Source organism: Dendrobium catenatum, unplaced genomic scaffold (genome assembly GCF_001605985.2).
Source record: "Dendrobium catenatum unplaced genomic scaffold, ASM160598v2 fragScaff_scaffold_1132, whole genome shotgun sequence".
Lineage (NCBI taxonomy): Eukaryota > Viridiplantae > Streptophyta > Magnoliopsida > Asparagales > Orchidaceae > Dendrobium > Dendrobium catenatum.
The window spans coordinates 1,018,845-1,041,396 of NW_021319594.1; the positions used below are offsets into that span (position 1 = coordinate 1,018,845).

General features: G+C 35.7%; 2 protein-coding genes across 3 annotated transcripts; both read right to left on the reverse strand.

Moving 5' to 3' along the window:
• Window positions 1-3,535: 3,535 nt before the first annotated feature.
• On the reverse strand, window positions 3,536-7,787 carry LOC110110975 (phytosulfokine receptor 2). The gene is made up of 2 exons (XM_020842643.2): window positions 4,894-7,787; window positions 3,536-4,315 (listed from the first exon to the last, which is right to left on the reverse strand). The coding sequence occupies exons 1-2, from the start codon at window positions 7,386-7,388 to the stop codon at window positions 3,670-3,672; spliced, it is 3,141 nt and encodes a 1,046-aa protein (XP_020698302.1). The 5' UTR covers window positions 7,389-7,787; the 3' UTR covers window positions 3,536-3,669.
• Window positions 7,788-11,117: 3,330 nt separating this feature from the next.
• Window positions 11,118-19,366, reverse strand: LOC110110976 (probable 3-hydroxybutyryl-CoA dehydrogenase). Of its 2 annotated transcripts, XM_020842645.2 has the most exons (5): window positions 19,141-19,366; window positions 12,661-12,882; window positions 12,054-12,166; window positions 11,414-11,753; window positions 11,118-11,285 (listed from the first exon to the last, which is right to left on the reverse strand). In XM_020842645.2, the coding sequence occupies exons 1-5, from the start codon at window positions 19,327-19,329 to the stop codon at window positions 11,265-11,267; spliced, it is 885 nt and encodes a 294-aa protein (XP_020698304.1). In that variant the 5' UTR covers window positions 19,330-19,366; the 3' UTR covers window positions 11,118-11,264. The 2 variants fall into 2 exon arrangements, with proteins under 2 accessions (XP_020698304.1, XP_020698303.1); XM_020842644.2 differs by having other exon boundaries at window positions 11,118-11,753.
• Window positions 19,367-22,552: the final 3,186 nt, after the last annotated feature.

The window sequence follows — 22,552 nt, forward strand, 5'->3', positions numbered from 1 at the left end:
CCATATCATTATCAAATACTAAAATACAACATAGTAGATGTAACTTCTAGTTGATCTTAAGTACAATGTTACATAGTCATTAATTTAATTTAATTTAATATGATTTACATATTATACCAACATCTATAATATTACATGTGGGAATATTAGACCAATATCTATGGTTTAATCTGGTTGCGTCTTGGAATATTCACAGCAGTAGAGAAATATAAATTTTAACGTCTTAGCTTTATATGAAAGTCTAGCACACATACATATAAGAAAGTATGGATGTAGCATTCATAAGAGACACCAGCGTTAGAAAAATCATGGGGCCTGGCCCAACTTAAATGAATACACTAGTATTTGTTAATGTATTAAAAGCAAGACCGTACCGACCAATTCGAACGGTTTAACCTCGAACTGTCCAGCCGGCCGGTTCCAGTTTGCTCCTAAACTACTTTGGCATATAACCGGCTCTAAACTGATTGAATCGGCGGTTCGACGGCCAAACCGTAAATCGGACCCGAATTGCAATAATTGGTTGGTTCATCTGCAACCGATTTTGAGCCATTTCCTGAAGATTAGATGGCTCATATTTTGCTAAAGGGAAGCTTATACGGAAAGTAATGAAACAAAAGAAATAATTAAAAAAAAAAACCCTCGAAAGCATTTGGATATATATATATATATGTTCGCTCACGTATTTCTTCCCATCTGTGTCACGTCTCCTGCTCGTTCGTGAAGCCAACAACAAACCAAAGGCTTCCTCTTGTGCTCAACTCCTCCACTCCGACCCAATGTGAGTTCTTCACCTCTACCGCTCTACGTATGCATGACATTTGGGGGTTTCGTCTCATTCGATATTTCAACGTATGAATGAACTTTGTCGGTTTATCTGACTAGTGAAATCACATATTCTATTCGTTTTAATTTTTTAAAATATTGTTAGTTAAAAAAAAAAGATCATAGATGATGAATGAACTTTATCCTACCTTTGAACGCCATTCCCAGAAATTTAATTGGAAGAAAAATAAACATTGTCATCATAGGAGAAAGGTTCATCAAAGACAATAAAAAAATGGAGATTTACATACATACCATCTTATACTATTCTATTTACATATTTAACACCTGAAATTTTAATATTAATTACATATATACCACCCATAGTTCATTTTCATATCAAATATGAGTGGTAGAAATGAAATATATGAATGGTATGGAAGAAATATAAGTGATATATTTGATATTAAAATAATATAGGGTGGTATGCATGAAATATTAAAGTTTTTGATGTTATATATATAAATAGGATGTTATAAAGTGGTATGTATGTAAATTTTCCTAAAAAATGAAGCCTTCTGTAAGATATTGAAATTTTGTTCTTTTCTCTCGCTAAATATTACAAAAATGAAGCCTTTTGTATGTACAAGATTTGTCATTTCATATATTTCCAAACAAAGCATGCAATTTGTTGAGTAAAATGATTAAATAAAATTATTATAATGTCCTTTTACCAATAAAAATTCTTTAACAAAACATGCAATTTATTCTAAATGAAAAATTAATATTTAAAAAAGGTAAGTGAAGTATAGCCTCATTACTAATTATATAATTGACTTATTTTATTTCTCCAAATCTCCAATAGAAGAAATGTTATATGTAAAAATTATATTATGATAAATACATGAATTATAAAATATTATTTAATGAAGGCCTGACATAAAATAAATTTACTTTGATAATATTTGTTTTTTAATTATATTGGACATATACTAAGACTTCTCTTGGCAAGTTGCTTTAAGTACTTCATGCAAGCTCATTCTCATATTAATGTCGAGTACAACATAGAAGGTGCAACTTCTAGCTGATCTTAAGCATGGTGTTGGATAGTGTTCGCTAGTTTAATTTAATCTGATTGGCATGTTAGACCAATCTCTTTTGGTTGGCCTAGTTGATGCAGTTATATCATATTGATTCTACAACTGTAAATTTAATAATATATTGTGACTGTTTTATTCACATTTATATCTAAATCTTGAAATCAATATAGTAACAATGTATGTATGCTTGTATAAGTAATCACACTAATCATATTAAACAAGTAAGAAATTTTGGCTTGTATGGTATTTTATCCGGTAATCGTACATATGACATGTTCATTTTAATATATTAATCTTTAGTTTAATACTTGAGTGGCTTTCTTGAAGAGTCGTCGCTCTTGCCCATCAGCATTTTAAACTCCTTATAACTACTAATCTTGATCTTGATTTTTGCCGAGGATATCACCCTAAACCTTATTTTAAGAAAAGTGTAGATCCCCCTCTTATACAGGGTGTAATGAATCTCCACCCAACCTCTCTTAATAACCAGCCTTTCTTATTGATAACTATTCATTCATCTATATTCATTCACAACACGTGTCTCATCAGTGTGCTCGTAGCAAAATGCCAAATGATGCTCATAATTAGAAATGCCAAAAATTACAAAATCACTGTAAATCTTATTCCTATGCAAAATGTAATCATTACAATTTTAAATCGTGAAAATACGAGATTACATATTCAAAATGATTAAAATAATCAGCATTATAATATATCAAAATTTATGTGACGAAAATAAAATATTTAAAAATAGAATTATGATAGAAATCACCTACAATAATCAGAATAATTTTGTAATAAAAGCGACAGATGAAAAAAATCCTAAAAGCCCATCTCTATTTTCTCTTAAACATCTCCTTCCATTTTCTTCTTCTTCTTCTTCCTTTCCTTACCCAACAAGAAATTAAAATGAGAGGGGATGATGGGTTAACAAACATTTTAATAATAAATCATTATTAGTGCCTAGCATCGTGGCGCCAAACTCAATGTCGCAACACTGCATGTAAAATAACACTATGCTGCAACGCCACCTCAACACCGTTGCACCAAATTCAAGTTCTCAGCATCAATCCATACTCACTGTATCTTTACTCACTGCATCTTTCATGATGTTGGATCTAGATTTACTCATGAGTAACATCATAATATTACTCACAAAATTCACCAGGCTTGTAGAGCAAAAGTGGAGAAAGAAAAGAAGATTAAGAAATTGAGAAGATCTAAATTCTCTAGAGAGAAAAACTCTAGAATTTCATTTGGACTTCAAAATTACAAACTAGAGTACCAATGACTTCCTTCCCTTGTCATCCCTTTTAACTCCCTATTTTAAGAAAAATTATTTTGTGCGGACATCGGATCATCCGGAGGCAAATCAGAACGCGCCACATCACCTTGTACACAACAATACATAGCCGCGATACATAACAAAAAAAATAATGTGAGACATTCTGATTCGCCTCCGAACGTCATCTATATCCGCACAGAATAATTTTACCTATTTTAAAGCTTAAACCAAGGGTGGGGTTTTAACGTTACAGGAAAAGATAAAATAGTAGTTGTGTTGTCCAAGTATAAAAGCTGTGCAAACCAAACATATATAAGAAAATACACATTATTCCTCGGCAAAAATCACAACTGAACTGATGCCTTTGCATAAATTTACTCGACATTTTATATTTTTATATCAACTTTAAGAGCCATATCACTCCATAAATTCTCATCTACACCCTTAGAATCCTTGCTACATTAATTATAACATTCAACTATAACAAAAGGTAAAATACAACAAAAACTGAATCAAGAATCACTTAATTCCAACTCCATCAAGCAATAAAACAACTTGATCAATTGAAGGCCTTTGCTTCGGATCAGCACAAACGCACCTGCAAGCAACATCAAGCACCATCATCAACTCCACCTCATCTTCCTTTTTCCATATAACCTCATCAAATATCATCTCCTCCTTCCCCTCCAGCTTCATCTGAACCACCCATGAAACTAAATTCCTGCAACCTTTTCCCTTGCAAACATCCACAGGCCTTCTACCTGTCAGAAGCTCCAAGATCACTACACCAAAGCTAAAGACATCACCTTTAAGAGTAGCTATCAAAGTCTGGCTATATTCTGGAGGAATATAACCCAAAGTACCGACGAGTTCTGTTGTTACATGAGTATCATAGGGGCGTATGAGCCTCGAGAGGCCAAAATCAGCTAAATGAGCTTCGAATCTTTCATCAAGTAGAATGTTGCTTGATTTCACATCTCGGTGAATGATGTTAGGCTCACATACTTTATGTAAGTATTCCAATCCTCTTGCAGATCCCTGAGCAATCTTCAGCCTGGTCTCCCACTGGAGTAGAGAGCCACCGTCCGTTCTCTCATGAAGCCAGAAGTCCAGACTTCCATTCTCCATGAAGGAGTATATGAGCAGCCGATCGTCATCGCCATACCTGCAGTTGGGAATGTCAACTTAGTGTCCTTGTTTGATCTGTTCAGCTCAAACTCAAAGAGAAAGAGAGAGACAACTATCAATTTAGATAAACAACGCACTTGTCCTAACACATCTTTTACTATCAATCTAAAAACTTTATGGCTAGAAGTTAAAATAGCTAAAAGACAACTTTTTTTTTTTTACATTAAGGAGGTGTTTGGTATCGGATTGGATTCAATTTTAGTAGGATTTACTAAATTATGTAAATCTGGATTTAGTAAATCCTAGGCTGATAAATCCTGAAATGTGTTTGGTATGACAAATCTTAAATCCTGTTAAATTCTGAGAAGTTATTTGGCTGGATTTACGTTAAATCCTACTAAAAATGAGGGACAAATCCTATACCAAACACCTCCTAAAGAAATGTAAGGATAAGTGACTCCATTATTTTAGACCTCTCTCTCTCTCCCTATATATATATATATATATCATAATGATCCATTTGATGAACAGTTTGATAAATGTGACTCATTTGCTTGAAAAATTGAGTTGAGGATCATTTAATCACACTTAAATTCGACTAAATTACACCATTACCTGCAGTACCCCTTCAAAGATACAAGATTTTTGTGTTGGGCTCTTGATAGAGCTTCAACTTCCGCGCGAAATTCACGTTCCATCTGCCCACAATCACCTGTAAGCTTCTTGATTGCAGCTTTTGTTCCATCAGGAAGGTAAGCTTTATACACTAGCCCAAAACCTCCACAGCCAATTATGTTTGCCTGGTCAAAGTTATTTGTAGCTCTCAGAAGATCGTTAATAGTTAGATCCTTACTATCTGAACTCTGAAAGAACAACACCAACTTCGAATTCGAGTCAAATGATCTCCCTGATCTTTCTTCCACTTCATCTTCAACCTCTACCTGGTCGCCAACCTCCTTACTCCACATGAGCAATATAAAACCCAAGAGCACAGCAATACCAATTGTAACACTGATAATTATTCCTAAAATACTGTTCTTTCCAATTCGGCTATTGATGCCGAAAGAGAGTTCTCGAGTTTGTCCTTCCATTGTCGAGATCACATTACAAGGATCAGATCCTCTACATAGTCCTGGATTGCCCTCAAAACTGGAGCTTGAGAAGCTGAAGAACTGGCCACCTGCTGGTATCTCTCCATGCAAATTGTTATATGCCACACTAAACTTAGACAAAAATGTGAGCTTTTTCAGAGAAGAAGGAATGGTCCCATTGAGAACATTGAAAGAGAGATCTAACACTTCCAAGTTCTCCATATTCGAAATGGTTTCAGGGATAGTGCCAGTAATATGATTTTTGCTCAAATCTAAGACATGAAGAGCTTTGAGCTGCCCAAATTCTGGCCATATTGTACCATTTATTTCATTATCATTCAAGTAAATTGCTGGTGGAAAACCAGATATTTGATTGTATTGCAAGCCGACGACGCTTCTGTTGTGCTTCACATATAATGGCTCACTCATCAAGCTTGTATTTGATGAGGTATGAATAAGCCTGAGGCTCTTCAGCTCTGTCAAGCTCTTTGGGATTTCCCCACTCAGTGAATTGTTTGAAATGTCCAAGTAGATCAATCTATCAAACTGCCCAATCCATGAAGGAATTGTTCCACTCAAATAGTTCCAGGACAAATCAAGAACCAGCAAATTAATGCAGTTCATCAACCAAATCGGTATTTTACCGAAAAGTGCGCAGTTTCCAAGAGCTAGAATCGACAAATTTCTGAAACCATTAGATGATTCTGGGATCTCTTCACCATGAAAATTCTTGGTGAGAATCAGAGTTGACAGATTCTTGCAACTTTGGAAGACTGCCAATGCTCCTGAAATATTTTGGAAGCTGTTATTGGATAATGATATAAAGGAGAGCGATTGGAGCTTCGTATACTCTTTGGGAATCTCTCCGGATAATCTGTTTTTCGCAAAGCTAAGAATTTGAAGCTGTGGGCAATTAGAGAGGCTGGAAGGGAGATCTCCCTCAAGATTATTGCTTGCAAAATCAAGAGTAGTAAGCAAAGTCATGCCAGAAAAATCAACATTGATTCTCCCACTTAAGGAATTGTTTCTCAAATTTAAATCTTTAAGCTTCAAACAATTACCAATAGATGTGGGAATCTTTCCGGAGAACGAATTTGAATCCGCAATGAGTTGTTCAAGCACTGAAAGATTGCCAAACACGTCAGGGAGTTCGCCAGAAAATCTATTGCCCGAAATAATCAATCTCTTAAGTCCCGATAGCTTGTTTAATCTCTCACTCAAACCGCAAGAGAAATTATTGAATGAAAGACAGAGCATTTGCAATGAAACCAGACCAAAGATCGAGTCAGGGAGACCACCTGTAAGAGAATTTGAACCCAAGTTCAATTCCTTTAGTGAAGCACTGCAATTCGAGAAAATCTTCCCATCAAGTGCGCCGGAGAAGGAATTCATTGAAAAATCAACAAGATGAATCAAACTTGACCCAATGCAGACGCTAGGACTAACAGGGCCATAGAATGAATTGTTACTGATGTTGACGTATAGGAGATTGGGCATATCAGCGCCAAGATCAGCAAGTGAGCCACTGAAGGAGTTGGAAGAGAGATTCAGTGATTGAAGAGTGTTGATGCCGGAGACGGCGTTGACTGATCCCGAAAGGGCATTGTGGCTGAGGTCAAGATACTTGAGCCTGCGTAGGCGGGAGAGCTCCGGCGGGATGCCACCTGAGAGGAGATTGCCTGATAGGTCGAGAGAATGGAGCTCATCAAGATTGGAGAGGGAAGGAGATATGGAACCCTTGAGACCGCAATTAGGGAGAAGAAGAAGGATCACTCTGCTGAAATTGGAGGGCGCAAATGAATCCTGAGAGCAAAACACACCATCCCAGAAGCAGCAGGCTTCGTCCCCGGGCCAGGAGAAAAGAATAGAGCCGTTGGTTAGCGTTCCGGCGAAGTTCCGGAGAGCTACAAGGTCGCCGGAGTGGCAGGGAGACACCGAAACCCCATAAAGAATGGAGGAGAGAAGTGCCAAGCTAGCAAAGATTACCCATTTCATGAAGAACAGAGAAGAGAAATCCATGAAATTGAAAATGAAGAAGTGGAGATCGAAATGTCCAGGCCCAGCAAAGGAGTCACAAAAAGATGAAGATTTTATCACATCAAAACCCTAAAGATGAGGTCTTTATTGCATGGGGATTGGGGTTTAAGAGGCGGTCAAAGTTGGGCAACGTGAGAAGCTCTTATCTCGGAGAAGAGCTCACCTTTGACATTGAAAAGAAGGAGAGGGAGGACTTGCGAACTAAGAAAGGGTTTCCCATGGACCCAACACAAAACCGCCATTAAAGGAAGCTAAAAAGCTTCTCCTGCACGAAAAAGATGGTTCTATTTACATTTGGACGGATGCACTTTAATGCTACTAACTTTTATGGTGGTTTCAAAGGAGACGAAAGAGTGCAGCTTTGGAGTGTGGTCTGCATCCTTTCTGGAAGTGGCTTAATGGAGAGTAGAAGTGCAGGAAAAGGCAGGAGAAGAACTCCAAAATCTACAGTACCAACTCTGTACATATATTTAATCTATTTCATAAACTGTCTAAAAAGGGGAGATTCATATTTATGAATTTGAATTTGGGGTGTCCATAACCTCATATTTTTAGCAATGGCAGGCTCCACAGATTGGAGTGGGTGGTGAAGGTGGGTGAAATTCAAATTTTTACTTAGTTCAGAGCAAGAGGAAGAGGACTCAATGCCTCTGCAACACTTTTTCTTTAATTATGGTTTCTTTTTCCACATGCCAAGTTTTGATGTTTCCAACTTCAGTAATTTATTGAATGAGCATTAATGTGGGGAGTTGATGAAGTTGGGTAGGTTTACAACACATCCACTTTTCACTAATTTATAATTAAAAAATAATTAAAATTGTATTTCAAAATAAATAATTTTAACTTCCATTAAGTATAAACATTATACAAATTGTCTTATTTTAATAAATATTTAAATTTTTTATTTATGAGAAAATCAAATCTCACAATCAACAAATTAAGGATTCATTCGAGACATTATTTTACATTATTTTTTTGTGCTTTCAAGAATTTTTTGTGTTAAAAAGCTGCCGCAAAAAGAGTAAGAAAATCATCCCAAATAACATATAAATTGAGTTAAATATAATCGAGTTCAATTTGAGCTAAAATATAATCAAAATTTAAAATCTAATGCAAATTTATTAGCAAAATATTTAGGCTAATAATATGATTTTAATTGAGTCAACCCAATAATATTTAAGCTAATAATCTAAATATGCATAAATAATATTTAATAATCAATTTCATCAATATATTAGTTTTAACAATAAACAATATATAATATATTCATAAAAATATATAAAAAATTATATTAGTTTTAACATTTATTCATCAATATATTAAAATTTTAAAGTTTTATTCAGATTTATTCATTTAAATATGAATGTTGGGATGTTTATCGAAGCATATTATTTTTGCTTAAGCTCTAAGTTGCGTCACTAAAACGCTTCATTAACATACTTTGACTCGCTTAATTATATGTTGAATGTATAGAAGGCCTTACAATATAGTTGAAATTCACTTCTTATTTACCATAAATATGTTTCTTTTGCTATAGAAACTAGCTGAGGCTGATAAAGAGGTGGGAAAAAATATTTTTAGTTTAAACCAGTTTTTAAAGCAGGTTATGTAATATCTATTTCTTCTTCCTTGCATGATTGTCAAATGTAGTAGGAATTTTTGAGAAGTAGAGGAGAACAACAATAACAAGTTTTTATCGCACTTTGTGTGGTCAGCCACATTAATTCTTTTTCTATATTTTGTTGTATTAAGAGTTAAATTGCGGATCAAGTCATGAAAAAATTCCGTCCCGCGTGATCCGTTTTCGATGCCCTCAACTGTCCAGAAAAGAAAAATATAGCAAGAGTCAAATTTTCATTTAAATCTAATAAAAAAAGATCACTTTTAATACATTCTAACCACGTATTTTTAGGCTTATCGCTACTTTACATAGCTTAGTTTGGATCTAATATATCACTCTTCTAAAGATTATGAGAAGGCTGACATTTTAAGTAACCAAATCATCTAAGGCCACTCTCTCTAATTTTATTTGCTGCTTGAGCTACTACAACATTTTCACATATATACTCATTTCGCATTCTATTGTTAGTGTTAAGCCACTAATCCACCTGAGCATTCTAATCTTTGCAACACTTAATATTATGCTTCTCTTTTAATGTCTAACATTCTGTGCCATACATAATTGCATGTCTTATCATCATCTTATAAATTTTTCTCTAACTTTGAGCGGTACTTTTCTTTCACATGATAGGCGCAATGCATTCATCCAATTCAACCATCTAACTTGAACTTTACTTAATATCCACGTCCATTTCACTATCATTTTAAACAATAGAGCCAAGATATCTACAACATACACTTTTTTTAATGACATGCCTAATGTCACAATCCTGCCACTAGATCTATTACTACTAAAATTATACTTTACATATTAAGTTTTAGATCTACTCAAACAAAAACCTTAAGACTCTATGATTGAACTCCATAATTCAAAATTTTCATCAATTCTCTCTCTAGTCTTATCAATAATAAGATAATCATCAACAAAAAAGCATACAACAAGATAAATCATATTACAAATGATTAGTAAGAACATCAATGGGATCATGACTAAAGCAAAAGATATAGGTTTAAAGCTAATCATTGATGTAATCCAATTGGAAAAAAAAATACTTGATCAAGTAACAACTATTGTACACATATCTTTAATGACTTGAATATAACACCATAAACTCATTTTTTTTCTAAAACTCTTCATAGCACTTTTCTTATAACTTTATCATATTCTTTATCTAAATCAATAAATATCATGAATAAATCCTCTTTAATTTCTCTATACTTCTCCATCAAACCTATTGTTAAATGTATAACTTCTGTAACATATCTATCTGACATGAATTAAAATTGATTTTGGGAAATATTAATATCATGTTGTAAAATGCTTAAAATGCTCCATTATCCTCTCTCGTAATTTTAATGTATGACACATTAACTTACTTTCACTATTCATCCGACATCTTTTTAATCTTCAAAGTAACATTAAATATTTTAATAAGCCAAAAAATCCTTAATTTTCTAAGCATTTCCACATTTCTCATTAAGCCTTATTATCTTTTCACATTTCGTTTTCTTTAAAACCTCTCAAACTTCAAATTTATTACTGCAACAAATTATAAAATAAATCTCTATTTTCATTTAAAGTACTAAAGTTACTAAAATAAATCACATTCTCATCACCTTCATTGAAAAAAATTATCAAAATATCTCATCCACCCATGTTAAATATCCTCTTATAAAATAAAAAGTACTTTTTAATCTTCATCCTTAATACACTTTATTTCAACAAATTTTTTACTTCTCATATCTCTTTATTAGCCTAACTTATACATACATTTTTCATTCTCATTAATATTTAATTTATTATAATAGTAGAGGAAGAGAAAAAGAAAAAAAAAACTGAGCACCACATTTTAGCTGAGTTTGATTTCCCTTTCCTTCTGCTTAATATTTTAAAATAGTAATTTTAATTTATAGAAAAATATAATAACCTAATTTATTATTTAGAAAACTCGACAAAATCCTTTCAAGTTCTATAGCCATTTATGTCATGATCAATTTTGATTCCATTAAGTGACAAAAACTCATGAACAAACAAGTAAAACACGAGCAAATGAAGAAAATCACATAAATTTTCTTTCCAAAGACCAAAAATAAAAATAAAAACCCAAATATCATATTTTTATTAACATAATCACAAACATCTTATGTAGCACCTGCTTAGTAAATAAAAAAAAAAAAAGGAAATGATCAATCCCAGGCATATAAACCTCCAGCATTCCTCATGAAGTACATGTTGAGTTAGCTTATTAGCATTTTAACCTACAGGCAGGTCCAGAATAATCATAATCATAATCATAATCATACACTTCAATGCTAGAAGAAATAAACCTCATGCATATGACCAATCATAAAGTGCTTTAGAGAGAAGATACTTGTTTAGCTCTTACTGGTTCTTTTTTATAGGAATAGACACCAATCCCCTTCTTTCGACCCAGCCGGCCGGCGTCGACATACTGAACAAGAAGAGGGCATGGGCTGTACCGGCTGTCTCCTAATCCATGGTGAAGAACCTTCATTATTGAGAGGCAAACATCTAATCCAATGAAGTCTGCAAGCTCCAAAGGACCCATTGGATGGTTTGTACCCAACTTCATTCCAGTGTCGATGTCCTCCTTCGTCGCTACGCCGGTATATAATGCATGAAACGCCTCATTGATCATCGGCATCAATATCCGGTTCACGATGAAACCCGGGTAGTCGTTCGAGCATATGACAGTTTTGCCGAATCTAGAAAGTGAAAGTGTTATATAGGCCAACAAGAAAATTCTCTTCAAAGAGGGAGAAATTATTTTGTGCGGACGCCAACCGCAGTTCACCGTCCGAAGACCAACCAGAATGCACCACGTCAGCAGTACCGAGCCGCAATACCGAACGGGAGGTGCGTGACGCATTTTGGTTGGTATCTCGAGGGCGTTCGGCGTCCGCACAGAATAATCTGCCCCAAAGAGGAGCCAAAAATTCAGAAGCTAATCGAGGAAATGTGATGAAGTTTAGAATATTTGCAGAATTACCGGGTTAAAAAGTTACCTTTCCGCCAAAGCTTTAATTTTAGAGAAGACCACCTCAGATGTGTCTGCCCCCCTCACTATCTCAATCAGTTTCATCACAGGAGGAGGATTCATAAAATGCATGCCTATTACCTGAAAAACCCATCAGTTATTTTATGTCACATATTGTTATGATTCTTCAGATATAAACCAAGAATTATACTGTATATTTAGAACTCCATGCAGCATAAACAAATTTTGCTTGAACAACATCACAGTACATCAAATTATATAATCATCTAATGTGATATTTGTGCATAATAAATCTAGCCCACTTAAAACTATAATCTCAATTTCACTCTTTAAAGTCCCATTATTCTGTGCAGAGTCCGGAGGGCATCCAAGGACCAATAAAAATGCGCCACGTCATCTCAAAAATGTATTGCACTCGGTACCGAGCATGTAACCGGACGGGAGAACTGTCCGGTGTCCGCACATAATAATAGCTCCTTTCTAAGGGTTAAAAATTGGTGACAAGCCGATTTTTAAAAATTAGCTTGCATGAATTTTGGCAATGCAAGCATGCAATTAGGTACACGTTTTGGATGTAATGTATACATATATGTATTATAACTAGAAAGGCTGACCTGTGCAGGACGTCTAGTTGCAGAAGCAAGGCGAGTGATGGAGATTGAACTGGTGTTGGAAGCCAAAATTGCAGAAGGTTTGACTAACTTATCAAGATCAGAAAAGAGCTTTTTCTTGACATCTTCAGACTCAATGATGGCTTCAATTATAACATCTGCATGCCTAAAATCTTCCAGATCCGATGTGCATCTCAGACGGTTTAAAGCATCTGTACCAGCTAGCTGCAAATAAGAAGTAAAACAGCGAAAAAAAGATCTTTAGCCATCTTCGAAACAGTTACGAAAACACAGGAACTATTCATCTTTACAAAAGCTTCAGATGACATTCCCAAGCAAAATGCAGTAGGTCGCTCGAGTCTACTATCATCTTCTTTCAAAGAGACGTGTTTTTTTATACACAATCTACAAAAGGAATTTACCAAATGTTTAAACCCAGCAAGGAATTTATATGCAGAGCAGTTCAGTGTTAAGAGATGTGCACAAAATTGTTTGGAGAAATCTCCAGCTTCTCATCCAGTAAGCATATGCTACATAAACATCAAGTGATGGTACTGGTGATAAACCTTTTTTTTCAATACAATATTTACCAACAACAATAACAACAACATCAAGCCTTTATCCCACTACGTGGGGTCGGCTACATAAATCTTTTCTCTTCATTGTGTCCTATTAAATAACACAATTTCTTAAAGAATTCATGTCATTATTATTAGAAAAATTTCACGCTGGTTGTCGACTACCTAATCTAACCCTCCACTTTTCTCATCCAAGACTTGAGACCTGGCAACGACAGTGTTCAATAACAATATTTACCCTTGATGTAAAATTCTGCTCATCAATTAGTTTCTAATAGATATGCAAGCCTATCAGAGCAATACATATCAACCTAACATGAACATTACTGCCGCCATCAGATTTAGGGAACATTGCATGCGTAACTCCCGTTTGAGTTAACAATTATGCCCGCTCAAGATTAATCCTTCTTTGTTTGAATATTTTCAGATTGGCCTCAATGTCTTTGTATTCTTCTCTCCCTCCGCTTTCTCTAAGAAAGATATGGAATTTGGTAGCCCCAATAAACATCTCTCCCTCTCGATATCTATATAAATATACATATACATATAGAAAAAGAGATTTGTTTTACTCCATTAGAATTCGATTATAGGTATATCAAAATTATTATCATTGCCATTCACATTGACCTAGTGTGGGCTCCGAAAATTCGGCCCCGGCCTCCCCGCCGCGCGATTTCTTATTCGGCGAGGGAGTTTTAACGAACTAGTTCCGGGGTAAATTTTGGAAGGCAGATGAGTTTGTAGATAAGACACTACCCAGAGATTTCGCCCTCATTTTGTGAGGACTTTATAATTATAATTAAATAATAATTAATATAATTAATATTAATAAATATTAATTAAATCCTCCCCCCTATTGCTCTCGGTTTGGGGATTTACGGGATTCGGCCAGGGATTTCAGCGGGAGTCAAGTCGGATTTAGGCTAAATCCAGCCGAACGGTTTATGTGCACTCGTTAAATCCCGGCGGTGGGTGGATCCCGGATTTAAGGATTTACGGCTTACATCCCGTATTTACTAAATCCCTCGGTTCGATGGATTTTTGGGATTTGGCCGAAGAAGATCGCGAAAGGTAGAAAGTTACCTTCACCAAAAGCGAGCTCCCGTCGCTTCTTCTGATCGGAGAGAGGGGCGCCGGCGGAGGGTCTAAGCCGAACAGTCAGAAGGAGCCGAAGGAGCAGCGCCTGCAATCTCTACACCTCCTGTGAAGCACCGAAGCCGAACAGCAACGAGAGAGGGGGAGTTCGCGCGTGGAGAGAGGGCTCGGGCGAATTTTTGCGTGGAGAAGAGTGAGTGGGGAAGAGATGTCGGGATGAGAGCGCGGCTTCGTTTCTTCGGCCCTTTATCTGCGCGATCGAGTCGTGTCGACGACGTGCAAGGATGCGACTTCGGTCGTGGCTGCGACGTGCGAACGACGTGGGTACGCAGAGAGCAGGTGAGGAATTGATTTTTCATTTTCTTTTCTTTTTTTTTTTTGTTTTGCTGTGCTGGCTTACGGGAAGAGGGTCAACACCTAGACAAGAAGAGTTCCATATGAACCCAAATTCATGAAATCCAAAATTATTTATTTTGGCTTTTTAGATTATAAATAGAACCTGGAAGCATGTAAAACAAAATTGAATTATTGCATTAAAGTCATCAAAATTCTTGTGAGTTTGTTGGATTTGAATTCTTCAAGCGCTTGCAAGTTTTAAGACAACTCATGGGGGACAATTCTCCTTTGTACCACCACATGAGACTTGGACATCCAATTAATGATTTATATCATTGTTCTTTCTTCTAAATTTTTTAATGCTTGGTTTGGGTGTATGATTGAGATTATATCAAGCTTGATATATGCCAATTTTCTTTTCTTTGGTTTTTGAGCAAATTTGAATCACTACATAATTTTTAACCCATTCTCAAATTTTTGAATGAATTTTTTATTTTTAAAAATGACACATTTTTATTAGATTTAAATGAGAATTTGATTCTTAGTACGACCACAATATAATGAGAATTTGACTTTTCATAGGACACAATGGAGAAAAAGGGTTCATATAACCGATCCCATGTAGTGGGATAAAAGCTTGTTATTGTTGTTGTTGTGGCTTTTACATTATTGTTTAGAATGAATGAACTATATTATCTAATTTCACGTCAAAAGAGATTTAAATTAATAGCCGAAAAAATGCAAAATGTGATTCATTTTAGGTTTTCATTAGTAAACCCTGCACCTAAAACATCCTAAGAGCTTATGTTGGCATTGTTATATCTTGGGCAATAATTGGTTCAGTCAAAATATTAATGAAAAATATAATTTTAAAAAGATTGTGTAAGCTATGGTTCTAGATAAAAACAAAGTCACTACAATAAAAATCAAAATTGCATACCTATATTTGATGAGAGGCATAGCCTTGAATAATTTTTAGAATAAATTGTTTATATGTTGAAGCTTATAATCCTAAAGTTGATGACAATGAGAAGAAGAGAATCAGAATTCGGTCTTGAAACTTGAAATTCAAAGGACTTAGGTGCGAAATTGGGTATCCGAGATTTCGATGTAAAGATTATTGCGTGTCAAAGAAAACCTGATGGAGGATATAAGAGTGGAAATTCCAAATATCATTTTAATGCAATGACCATAAAATCCTCCATAAAGAAAAGACCACCAAATTTTACATACAAATTGCTAATAAAGCAAGTCAACATCAACTCAGCATATCCTTTTATTCCATCACAAGAGTATTTATAGAAGTACAAAACAGAGAACTAGAAGAGATAAAAAGGGACCATTAATATAATAAGTTCTTTGAATGCATCTAGCTTATTCTTTATATTTTTTGACTTTTCGTCTTCTATCTTTCATGGACTGAAAATGATGTTTCATCTTCTCTTCAGGCAAAATTTAAAATCCTTCATAGAAAACAGCTATTTAGACTCCATTCTAAATCTTCAATAATATTTTTTCATATCAAGAAAATATATTAGAACAATATAACTTGTCCTGCACCAATTAGAATGTAAGCATTTATTATGTTGAGAAGAATCTTAAATCACATACATAGCAAACAAATATAACAGTATAAATCCAGGAAAGCAAATTCGCAAATGCAACAAACTAAAGGAAGAAAATATGCAACAAATAAAATAACTAAGATGCAAGAAAACCCCTCAAAACAATCCATAAAATAATAAAATTTAAATTTTCACCAAGTGTTTCAAAGAGGTTCAACTCTCACCAAGGATCAACACAAACAGCCACCAAGCTCTTAACTCTTTGAAAAGAAAATATTAAAAAATTGAAAACTTGAAACTAAGGAAATGCAACGAGAAAAAGATGAAATTTGAAAATGAACAAAGATTTAAAAAACAAGAAAATGAAAGAAAGAACAATATCATCAAGAAGGTCCAAAAATAGAAGAAACGCCAAATTCATCTAACAAGCAATCATGCACTCAAAACTGTTTGCTTGAATACCAAATTGATGGATGATGTAAGAAGGAGAAATTTGAAATATCATTATAATAAAATGAGCTCCAAGTCCTCCATATATCACATGTTGCATTGCTAATAAAGCAAGTGAATCAACATCAACTCAATTTATCATTTCATTCCATCACAATGGTATTTCTAGAAGTACAAAGTATAATTTTGAAAAGATAAGAAGGGACCTTAATACAATAAGTTATTTGAATATATAAGATGATGATAAATACATATAACTCATCCTCTTCATCTTCTTGACTTTTCACCTTCTATAGCTCATGAAGATGTTATATTTTTATCTGCTCCACACATCAAACAAAAAATTTAGAGGCCTTCATGGAGTAACAACTTCAAGTCCACATAAAATCTTCAACATATTCTTTGTTATTATAAAAATACATTTTCTCCATATATAAATACAACTCATTAATAATTTGTCTTGGATCAAACTCAAAAGAAGGTGTCATCACCACACTTTTGTAGGAGATGGGAACTAACAAAAGAAGCCAACAATATCTCGAGGCAAAAGGCCACATCCTAAGGAGGAATACTAGTTGCAAGAAAAATATTTTGTCATTTACACTACCGGGAGGACATAAGATGGGTCCAAGATAAAGCCATAATAGGATGACGACATGTGCTATATGCCTCCATGTGTGGTAGGTGACAAAATGAATACCCCCGAGAGTTTAGCGTTGAATATGATTCAAGATAATGATCAATTCTATGTGGGAAGAGGCTTGTCAAATAGCAAGCCAATATCATCAATGAGCCAATGCCAAGTTATGGTGTGCCTTGACATCGCCTAATGAAAGTTGAGTCATCAACTTTGTATGTTGAGCTAACATCAAGGGTAGGATGGTGGGTGCTGAGAAGGATTTCAGCAAAAGCGTCATGAAGCACAATGACAAGCCAACAACTCTAGTTTGTCAAGCTATTGACAAGGGGGAGGAGATGTTTGCTAAGTTGAGAAGGAAATGACAAGGCAAAGAGAAATAGGTTGACAAGGCAACAAATCCAGAGTCTAAGATGTCAAGTTATCAGTGATTGCCAAGAATGAAAGTTGTTAATGTGCCGAGTAGGAATTGTCGACTTGTCGAGAAGGCTATAAAGTGAGCGCGATGTCGGCGTTTCTCGAGAGAGGAATAAAATACACACTTAGAGGGAACTTGGAAAGGCCGAGACAAAGATGACGAAGCGTCGAGAATGAAAGCAAATAACTCTATAGTGCCAAGGAGATGTTGAGCTGGAGAGAAGGCCAAGGGGATGAACATGCCATTAACAGGGCACTAAGTTGCAAAATCTAATGCGCCAAGTTGTCGACCATATGCTGAGAGATGCCGAGAAGGTGAATTCTTGCGGGACTAGGCCCCAAGAGAAGCCTACGATAAAGGAATATAAGTCAATCATCAGGAGGACTGGCCAATCAATTTAGATTGTTGAGCTGTTATCAAGGGGGGCTGAAGAGGACGACCAAGTCGATGGGGCTCAAGGATATCATGTCGTTAGCTAAAATTGAGGGGTTCAAATAAATTTGATCAAGATCCAATCAGCAGAGAAAATGAAGAGGATTTGTCTAAATCAAATCCAATTTGACCAAAGAAGGGTAGAGCTTTCCATAATGAATTTGAATTAAACCAACAAATGAGCGAGCTAAGATCAAGGTCAACGCATGTCACATTTAAGCTTTTTAAATCATTTGTTGTACTTGATTAAATTGCTTGATTTTATTTTCACTATTTATTTTCAAGAGGTAATACTCTGACTATTCCTCTATACTAATTCATCGATCCATCATTTGTGGTTTCTTCTTTGGCATGCCTGGTACATATGAAACTACTCTTAACCACGAGGCAACTCTAATTTACTTAATGGCGAATAAAAGGCTTTGCTGATGAGATTCAAATTAGACGACCTTCTATTGATTGGTTCCTGTCTATATAAATTATGAGTGTATTAATTTTGAAGTTCATAGAGATGCAATTCTTTCCGCTCATACGGGGATGACCATAAAACTATTGTTGAAGCAAAGACGACCTTCTCTTTGACACTAAGCCCGCCTTCATCAGTCATCAAAAACGCCAAGCCGAACTCCCACGCTGATAAGCAGTTGTATTTCAACAGGGACCGCAAAAAGGCTCCCCGCTACTGACACCCGAATCAATCCATTGTGGATCACAATAGCTACTGCTGTTTGTTGAACTTATCGCGCAACAAAGATAAAATCCGGAGCACTGGAAAGCTCGCACTCCAAAACCGTTGGAGCAAATCCCATAAACCAAACCTAGCCAACAATGTCACACTACCAGAAACCCCAATCGAAACCCTAATACTAAATACCAACACGTTATACGAAACAACAACAAATTCGACAACCAACTTGAAAGAAAGGATTAAACGCAATGGTGGAAATAGGAAGGGTGAAGAGGAAAAATGACCTCAGAGAGTTTCCCCTTTGAGACAAGTTTCCGGAGGGCGGCGCCGATGCCCTCCGAAGCCCGTTGAAGCGCGCCGGAATCGGAGTCATGGAGCCATACGTCGAAGCCCGAGATGGCGGCAAGCTGAGCGATGCCTGAGCCCATCTGGCCGCCACCGATCACTCCGATCGTCTCCCGCGTCTCCCCCATAGTCGATCACCGGAGATTGTGTGTGAGGCTCCAGTTCAAGTTACTAATATGAAAATTTGAAATACAATCCAGGCTGGCATGCGGGGCCCACGCAACACATGTCCAACGGAGAAATTTAAAAAGTTGAAACAGTACTTATCCTTTTCGGGACTTTTATATTAAAACTCACAAACAAAATCTTAATTTTATATGCAATAACACGCTTTAAAAAAATATATAAGCAATGGCTGGCATGGGCGAGCGAATTGACCAAGGCTTTTAAAATCGGACCGGTCAATCAACCGGAAGAAGGAGGGGTTAGAGGTTTGATGGTTCAACCGGGGTCGAACCGGGGTCGAACCGGATGACGTAATAAATATTTATTATATTTAAATATTATAATAATGACACAACTATTTATAAATATATAGCAAAAATTGAAGAAAAATTATTATCTAATAGAGAAATGTTAGTCAAATAAACTCAAACATTTAAATCTAATTCAAACATAGCTCATGAAAATAAAAATTCTAATTTGTTTTGCCAAAAGACCAAAATTGCTCTGTTGGTTTTAGAATAACAAGATCAGAAAATGTATAACATAATCTGATTAAAAAATCAAACATAGCTCATGAAATGATGAAAATCAGAAAATGTATTAGAATAACAAGATCCTAAATTTGGATTAAAAAAAAAACCCTAAACATGTGGAGTTATAAACTTTTATTGAAAACATTGCTAAAGGTATGTTGAAACTGATTGAAAACATTGCTAAAGGTATGTTAATAATTTGAGATATCAAAATTTCTGGAGTTATAAAAAAAAAGCCAGTTTGCAAAGATAAAAAATCAGTACCGAATGAAATGAGGAGAATTCGAAAAACTTAGTGTAGATAGGAGAGGAGATATTAATCAAGCAAAAAAATCCTTCGGTGGCTTCGTCGCTTCGCAAATCGGAATGCAGCAGCAGCTGCTGCCGACGGCGTCTCGGAGGGATAGAGGAGTCGCGAGAGAGGTCTGGGGGCGAATCGTGAAATTGTAAAGAAATAGGGTTTCTCGGTTTTTAACTTTTTTTTTTTTGAGTTATCCGCCTATCATCCCTGCCATCAGATCAAATCGGATGGCTCAAAAGCGGTACAGCTCGAACCGGCCGGTTATTAAAACGGTTCCGGTTCACCGGTTCGGCGGTCGAACCGCCGGTTCGAACGGTCCGAGAACGGTTCTCTGCGGAAGCGGTTTTTATTCAGCCCGTAACCGGCCGGTCCGGTCCGGTTTTAAAAGCCTTGGAATTGACGTGGCTGCCAATAGGCAATAGGCAAGTGGCAATGAAATCAGTGGCTGGCAAATGAGATATTTTACAATAAATATAATTTAATTTTAATATATTTATTATTGTTGCGGGCTAGAATATATACGGCGATAGAATTAGAAAATTTATGTCTCAGCGTTATACGGAAATCTTGCACACAAACAGAAGAGAAATAAAGACATCATGATTTTTACGTGGAACATACTATAAAGGGAAAAAAACCACGGGCCACACCCATCACTAATGTTTGTTTGAGGTAGAAGAGGCTGAGCCATCCTTAAAATTTGTGATGATCAGATTACAATGCTCCACTTTCGGATTGAAATCCAATAACAAACAAGTTGTGTATTCGAGCTGAATTCATAATCACTTAGAATTCCGACATGACATGGAAATCAGGTAGAGTTCCTACGTCATTGGGGCGTCGGGCAGAATTCTGGAGTCACTTGGGCGTCGGACAGAATTTCGGCGTCACTTGGGCAGAATTCCAGCGTCCTTGGGCGTCGGGCAGAATTCTGGTGTCACTTGGGTGTCTGACAGAATTTCGGCGTCACTCGAGCATCGGGCAGAACTCCGGCAGTGGTCAAGGAGGAGTTCTTCCCTCCTATCCTTATCTTCTTCTTCTCTTCTCTTCTTGTATTCTAACTATTTGTATTCTTATATTCTTCTTGTATTTTTTTGGAGTGGCATGACCCGTAAATAGGTGAGATATCATGGATAAATGGTGAGTGGTTGGATGGATGACTGATATTGAATCCTTTGATCGTGGACCGTTCGTCTGACATTTGAAGTTCTTAATGATGTCGAAATTCTGCTATCTTGGTTCGTTGGATTTGCCTCGTCGATCCACTCAAATCGACTATAAGAACATCATATTTGGAAACCATTTGGTAACTCAAATTGAGGTTCGAACTCTCCAATAATGCTTCGGGTGCTTGATTTGACTCATTTGGGCTTGGATTGAGTCAATTTTGGTGTCATTGAGTTTATATTTATATTCTTGTATTCTTGAAAAAGATTTGTATTTTTTTTTTTCCTTCTCTTCTCTTCTTGTATTTTAAATATTTGTATTCTTGTATTCTTCTTGTATTTTTTTGAAGTGGCATGACCCATAAATAGGTGAGATATCAAGGGTAAATGAGTGGTTGGATGGATGTCTGATATTGAATCCTTTGATCGTGGACCGTTCGTCTGACATTTGAAGTTTTTAATGATGTTGAAATTCTGCGATCTTGGGTTCGTTGGATTTGTCTCGTCGATCCGCTCGATTCGACTATAAGAACGTCATATTTGGAAACCGTTTGGTAACTCAAATTAATTTTCGAACTCTCCAATAGCGCTTCGGGTGCTTGATTTGACTCATTTGGGCTTGGATTGAGTCGATTTTGGTGTCGTTGAGTTCATATTTCTGAGATGCTCGGTTTGACTATAAGTTTGCTGAAATCGGAGATCAGGTGATCCCGGATTTAATTTTTGAAGGTTCCGATTTGATTTTGCCTCGAGATTCGTGCCCGATCAAGATAATTTTTTATGATGTATCAATCATATATCCTCATAGATTCATATTATGAACATAATAACTTCTCCTGAAAAAGACAACAGTTGGTTTAGAAATAAAAATAAATAAATAAAAAGTAGTTGTCATGGACAAGGTTATAAAAATTTGATCGAATAATGAATAGAAAAAAGAGAGATTCAAAATTCCATGATTTGACTAGGGTTCAATCATAATTCAACCGGATGAAGTAATAAATATTACTAAAATCTATATAATAATTATGCTATGATTTCAAATATGTGGAAAAAACTAAACACAATTAAAAACTATGAAGAATAAAACTCACATAATTAATTAAAAGGACATATTTTAAAATTAAAAAATATGAAGTTTTGAGTAATTGAACTCTGAAACATGGGTGGATATAATACTGCCAAA